The sequence below is a fragment of the Cryptomeria japonica genome, chromosome 1, assembly GCF_030272615.1.
Source record: "Cryptomeria japonica chromosome 1, Sugi_1.0, whole genome shotgun sequence".
NCBI lineage: Eukaryota > Viridiplantae > Streptophyta > Pinopsida > Cupressales > Cupressaceae > Cryptomeria > Cryptomeria japonica.
In genome coordinates, this window is record NC_081405.1 from 605702007 (window position 1) to 605709432 (window position 7426).

General features: G+C 38.7%; 1 protein-coding gene across 1 annotated transcript in view; it reads left to right on the forward strand.

The window, feature by feature from the left end:
• The window catches only part of LOC131858175 (uncharacterized), a 29716-nt gene extending 22516 nt beyond the window's left edge, over nucleotides 1–7200 (forward strand). The window contains exon 3 of the mRNA XM_059211288.1: nucleotides 6851–7200. Within this exon, the coding sequence (XP_059067271.1) occupies nucleotides 6851–7200 (350 nt within the window). The remainder of the gene's footprint in view (nucleotides 1–6850) is intronic.
• The last annotated feature ends 226 nt before the right edge of the window (nucleotides 7201–7426 follow it).

A 7426-nucleotide genomic window follows, 5' to 3' on the forward strand; every position in this document is an offset into this window, starting at 1 on the left:
GTGGCTCACACACCATTGCTCTTTGTGCACATTTATGTTTGTGCTCCACATATTGCATACAATCCTATGAACCTTAATTGAATGTTGATATTCTATCTTGGAACTCCAGTTCTTGCTAAAGAAAGATTCACAATGTTATCCTCAAGTTAGTTATAATAACTAACTCTTCTTTCACACTTTTCTTTCGGAATACAAACTTACCGATATGTTTTTCATCGATGAGATGAATATGTGCATTGGTATTTTAGTTATGTGAGATAACTCAAATAGAATCATTATGATGAGGGCTTCACTTTCGGTGATTTGTAAAAATGTTATAAGTTATCCATAGAGTTGATAATTTGTGAATGATGGCAGTTACTTTATGTCATCAGAATGTTTGAAAACTACAACAACCTATTGATGACGTTAATAAATTGAGCTTTTGGTAACTTAATAAACTTGAAAAAGTCCCCAACTTATGAGTGAGTTATAATAACTAACTTTTCATACTTGTAATGTATCGGCATCCTTCGAAACTTGAACAACTCACTGACAAGTGAAGAACTAAGTGGAGTGAATCGGTCTCTTTCAAATCTTTGTAAACTAGCCCATAAATATCATTTTGATATGCAATTTGATGAAAGCTCTATTTTCAACAATTTAACTTATTTATTTCATTGGAAACTTGGATGGCCTGTGTAATTATGCGAAGTGACAAATCAATTTTTAATAACCGATTCATTTGGTACTTGTTGTTATACGTTTGAGAGCCTCCTTAAAAATGCCTATGCATGACATATCGATGAGAATATCTAACAATAATCTCAATTAAATGATATGTTTATGAACACATTTGTCATTTTTGAGAGCTTTAACATTATGGTATATCATGCAATCATGACATTCCTTGAGAAATACTTGTTATACTACCCACATGCCTAGTTCGTGCCTTTGCATTTCATAGCTAAAACCCAAAGAGCTTGTAGATGATGGAAGATACTTTTAGTGAGGAGCTTATCAATTTGAGGAGTTTGACATGAACGTTTAAAATTTTGCAAGTTAAAAATAGGGCTAACAGGTTCTTAAAGTATAACCATGATCCCCAATTATTGGTGATACCTAACTCAGGCTTAAGGTCCTTGGGTCTGAGAAATTCCTTTGACATTGGGCTTAGATACAACCTAACCTCTTTTTGCAAAATAATTAAAAGTTTTCTTACAAAGAAATTTTCAAAGACCAAATAATTTGACTCATCCATATGTGAATCCCAAATATAGGTCCATTCCTGAACTGGAAGTTGTTCTCCTTTAGTCATGGTTACAATGTGCAAATTAGGATGTCATACCTTAAGACCTTTATATAGGAATATATGCATCGGGAGAGGGTAATACTTGAAAACTATCAATTTTCCAAATTTTGAAATCACATAGGGCATTATGCAAACCTTGAGCCACCAAAGAGGCATAGTCAAAAGGCCTATTGATATCCCTGCTTTGGATATCCATACAAATCATCAACATCCAATTTAGAATCAAATTCCTTGCATCTGCAGCACACACTTGACACAAAGCATAGTATGTGTCTAGAAAATAATTAATAAACAAATTTGTGCTATAAGGGGTAGTTTGTTGTGGTGTGAAATTTCTATCATTCCCCTTTATGTTTGGAGGCCTGAAAGATGTCAATTTTCTCCTATTCAAGAGCTCATTCTTCTTGTACTCCATATCTAGATTATGTGGATCAATAGCCTAATCTTTGTTAGGGTTGAGCATAAACACATCGTTGATGACATCTCCAGTGATCTCTGTTACCTTGTCACCTTCACTAGATACAATTTCTCTAGTATTAGGCTTATAAGCAGTGATTGCAACAATCAATTCAACATTCACATAGACATAGACATTGGCACTACTATCCTTATCAAATTGCAATTCTATATATTGGGCACTAGATTTCTCTCCATCTTTTTGTTATACCCTCTTCTCTAGAAGTTGAAACCCCTCGGTGGAATCGATGCATCTCTAATTCTTGCAAAGCAGTCAATAATGAATTCATTCGGCTTGGACCCTGGCTTTGATCTCTTCTATGTCTTTGTTTATCCAGGGAATTGGATAATGATCTCCTTAGAAAAATTTCTCTTTCCCAAACTAGAGGACTCTTCTATATCTAGGGTTAGGGTTTTATAGAGAAACTCAATGAAATAGAAATGAGAGGCCTTTTAAAATTCAGCTCAAGCTAAACCCTTTGCACTCACACAACAATAAGCAATCTAGAATTATACAGAGAAGGTCACAAGCTAATAGGAATGCAATGAAAATGCAGACGATAATTGCTTCTCAAAAACCCTAATTATGAGAGCGTGAGTATACAAAAAAATTTCAGAACATGCAGAGCATTGTAAATATAAATTAGAGAAATATTGGTGCTAAAATAGTTAAAAAATTCATATCATAATGGGAAAAATGGGTTCATGGTGCAGTCAAGGTAGGGAGATCCAATGAAGGACATCCCCGCCTTGCATCTCATAACACAAATCATCATGAAAGATACCGGCATAAAAAAAATACTGGGTGTAGTCAAGGTAGGGAGATCCAATCAAGGACATCCTTATCTTGTATCTCATAACACAAATCACCATGAAAGATATTGGCATAACACAAAACACTATGCAAGATACCAGTAACAAAACACAAGGTCTAAGTGGTAAGAAACCTTAACCGGTAGAAGCAACACACAATATAACTGGTAACAAATAAATCCATCATTACATTCAGCTACATAACTACATAAGCCTTCAGTGGCTACACATGCTAGACCACGGCCTAGGATTAAAAAATAATTCATGCAACACAAATCTAAGATCCACAGATCTTTTGCTCAAAAAATCAGTCTTCGATAACAGTCTGCAATATTCTACACTGATCTGGACTTCAGTCTCCCCGAACTAGAATCTCTTCGGAAACTACATCTTCACTTGATCTCTATTTTCTCTGATCTTTTTCCTTTCTCTTCTCTCTAAAATGAATCTTTAAACTTTCCCTTTATACCATCTACAAGAAATAAAAACTCAATCAAGTCAGCCAAAGACCAACCGGTTCATGATGAAACATGCAAACAATAACATGTTGGCCCAAATCACCAAGAACATCTTCCAATGTATAAAATATAATGTGGTCCTTCGGGAACATCGGAAAAGGCTCAAAGCAACATCGCTCTACGATCCGCAAGTTACGAAAATCACCCGTAGCTTGATTCCATACACTGCAAAACCAACCGGTAAGAGCACACCAATACTAGGCCAATACCAGGATCGATGTCTCATCGGGATCAAATCAAGGTGTTAGTTTGAACTACTCTGGTGCTCCTGCATTAGACTCTCAGGGTTAATTGAAAAGTGAGACCCATCACTTGATTTGGTTCGGCAATGTACTTGCAACTGCCTTAGGGTTTCTACGGTCTGACTACAAGTTTTGGTTGCGTCTCCTTGGCGATCTACCAGTCCACCTTGCAGCATGCCTTGGTTCGGTGATTTGGTCAAGTCTCCACCCACTAAGTGCCTCAAGATCAAGCTCTAGGTTCATCGGTCTACTTGCAAGCCTTGTACTGCCTCACGTTTGGCGATCTGAACAAGTCTACAAGTTGCCTCAACTTCCTTTCCAACCAACTAGTACATAACTGGGTCTTCCTCGATCAATAGATTCACAAACCAACTCTGATACCACTTGGTGCAGTCAAGGTAGGGAGATCCAATGAAGGACATCCCTGCCTTGTAGCTCATAACATAAATTACCATGAAAGATACCAGCATAACACAAAACACTTGGTGTAGTTAAGGTAGGGAGATCCAATGAAGGACATTCCCACCTTGCAGCTCATAACACAAATCACCATGAAAGATATCGGCATAACACAAAACACTATGCAAGATACCGGCAACCGATAACAAAACACAAGGTCTAACCGGTAAGCAAGCTTAACCGATAGAAGCAACACACAATATAACTGGTAACAAATAAATCCATCATTATATTCATCTAAAGAATTACATAAGCCTTAAGTGGCTACACATGTTGGACCACAACCGAGGATTACAAAACAATCCATGCAACACAAATCTAAGATTCGTAGATCTTTTGCTCAACAAATCGATCTCTGGTAACAGTCTGCACTGATCCGGACTTCAGTCTCCCCAAACTAGAATCTCTCTTAAAACTATATCTTCACTCATCTCTCTTCTCTTTGAAATGAATCTCTAAACTTTCCCTTTATACCATCCACAAGAAATAACTCGATCAAGTCGGCCAAAGACCAACCGGTTCATGATGAAATGTGCAAATGACAACACGTCGACCCAAATCACCAAGAATAACTTCCAATGCATAAAATTTCACACAGTCCTCCAGGAACATCTAAAAAAGGCTCAAAGCAACATCGCTCAATGATCCGCAAGTTATAGAAATCACCTACACTTGATTCCATAAACTGCAAAACCAACCGGTAAGAGCACACCAATATTGGGCCAATACCGGGATTGATCTCTCACTGGGATCAAATCAAGGTGCCGGTTTGAACTACTCTAGTGCTCCTGCATCAGTTCATTAACTACGAGCACATATGTTGGTGTGATGGTGGGAGATATTCATTGCATTTGATATTTGAACATTGGGGCCCCAACAATAAATTCTTGATCAGTCAGTGACGAATGAGAAGTGGGCACGTAGGAAACTTAATATTTTGCATTTTTCATTTTGCCTTCAAGCCTTTGCAGCATTGTGGAGTTAGCTAGGCCATGCATTTCTTCCTAATCATGCAATCATGTGGCAATCTTAGTCCTCAATCACTTGTGAAAGTGTCTCCCTTTATCGCACTTAGAAGCAAGGAGCATAGGTCCCACACTCTTACTGTGTGGCATAGCTACCCATGCGTCCTTGTCTTATTGGTTGAAACACTTCTCATCATCCTTTGCAGGTCCTACATGCCACATTCGTAGTGGTGTTGCAGAATTAGACTTTGGATGTGCCTTCAATCAATCGTGCAATCACCCTGACCATTGATCTTGTTCAAACTATTCACTTCATAAGATGTAGAGGATGCAACCATACCAGGCCCACCTTTCCGCCATGTCAACTTATCCTTCACATGATGCTTTTTCATTGGTCCACATACATGCACAGTAAGCTCAAGAAGGTCCCACCTACCACATAAGAGATGAGGTTGCAGAGTTAGCTTTAACTAGCCCATTGATCTAATTGCACAAACATGTGTAAATACTAGTCATAGATTTGATCAAAGATAAGGGACCATTAAGCAACAAAAGAAAAGGGGCAAACCAGATAGCTAACACAAGGGGTTGATCATCAGAACTACATAATGGGCCTTAAAAGACAACTTAAGACACTAGAAACTAGCTATCAAAGGTCACCATTAAAAAAGAACAAAAAGAGAACGCAAAACAGCTTGGACTTAGGATTTAGGGTTTTAGACTTAAAACTTTTAAAACACAGAAGATAAGCCCTAAACCTTATGGCAGAAAAATTTCAAAAAGAACCCCAATAGGAACATGTTGTGCGGGATGTGCGATGAGTGGAGGAGGAATGGAGGGAGCATGTTGATATGATAAAGGAGTAATGATAGGTAGCTTTGGGACATAGGGACCCAAAATAGATTTAGGAGATGAAGGGAAAGGAAGTTTAGCTTGTGGACTAGCAACTTTGGATGCCATTGGATATTTTTCTTTTTTAATGCATTACTTCTTTTTCTTTGGGATCCACATTTTTTTGCTTTTGCTTTGGTTGGCCTTTGTGGCCTTTGGGATTTATTGTATTATTTTATCTAATCTTTCTTTGTTTGAGCATGTCTTTTTTAGTGGAGATGGTCATTTTTATATTGTTGTGGATGTTTAGCTTTATGCATTTTTTATTTGGCATCCAAACTGCTACTAGTAGCCTTGGAAGAAGTGTGTGAAGGTGCGGGAGATGGAGGGAATATGAATGGAGTGATGGATGTAGGATGTTGGATAGAATGTGGGGATATGTGTCTTTGTTAATCCTGAATAGGAATTAAAGGAGCAGGATATTTATGGTAGGTGATGGGAATGTGGGATTTGTGTATGGGGGGATGAGTACGGTAAGGTGGAGGATGGGTTTTTGGAATATAAGGGCCCAAAATGGATTTAGCATGTGGGAGATATGTGATGGTGGACTTTTGGATATAGAGACCCAAAATGGATTTAGAGGATGAAGGAGGGAGATGGGTGGTTGTTTTGGCTTTATATGATGGAGGAAGGGGGATGGCAATAATGGTTTGGAGGAACGATGGGAAGATGGGATGGTAGGTTTGGAAAAACACTTGGATTTTGCATTAGTTGTACCAACAGTTTTGGATGAATTTCCCTAGGATATATAACCAAGACCATGAAATCCTAGATGTTCTTTGACATCAATGTGATCCAAATTACCTTGCTTGTGTAGGCCTAAGCCTTTACCTTGATAGTTCATTTTTTTTAGCATTTTATCTAAAATGGGATACTTGTTCTCTGGGTAACAAGATGCGAGTCCTTTATCTGATGGAAGAGAATGGATGATTAACATGAGGTGTTCTTCTACTGCAAGTGAACCACCGTGGATGAATGTAAGTGAACCCAAGAGATAAAGTGATGGTGGTGGGATGGTTTGGATAAGAGGTAATAAAGGATCAAGAAGTGAAGCATATGGGATGGGAGGATCTTGACTTAGATGAGGGGATGATAAGGGCTCTTGAGATGGAGTAGATAGGATGGTAGGATCTTGATTTTGGTAGATGGATATATCTATATTCTCTAGAACAAGATCTTAGCATGATAGGATTCATTCAAATGGCAATATGGAAGATTCATCAACTGGGGTCATTGGAGTGGATGGAAAGATAGGAGGTTCATTGAATGGGATAGATGGAGTGGATGGAAGGATGGGAGGTTCTTCAACTAGGGTAGATGGAGTGGAAAGAAGGATGGGAGGATCTTCAATTGGGGTCAATGGAGTGGATAGAAGGATAGGAGGCTCTTCAAAGGGGATGGATGGAGTGGATGTAAGGATGCAAGGTTCTTCAACTAGGGTAAATGGAGTGGAAGGAAATATGGGAGGCTCTTTGATTACGGTAGATGGAGTGGAAGGAAGGATGAGAGGTTCTTTGATTTGGCTAGATGGAGTGGAAGGAAGGATGGGAGGTTCATGGGATTGATTTTGAATAATGGTAGGAATAGGAGATGGGGATTTTGGTTGGATGGTCTCAATGGATGAGATAGTTTTGATGGTGTTAGGAGGTGCACGAGGAATGATAAGTGTGGGAGGTGGAAGGGAAGTTGTAGAAATGGAGGGAATGGAAAGTGGTGGGTTGAGATAAGATGGAGTGAACGATGGTGGATTAAGGAAGGATGGGGTGGACAAAGGTGTTTTGGTGTACGATG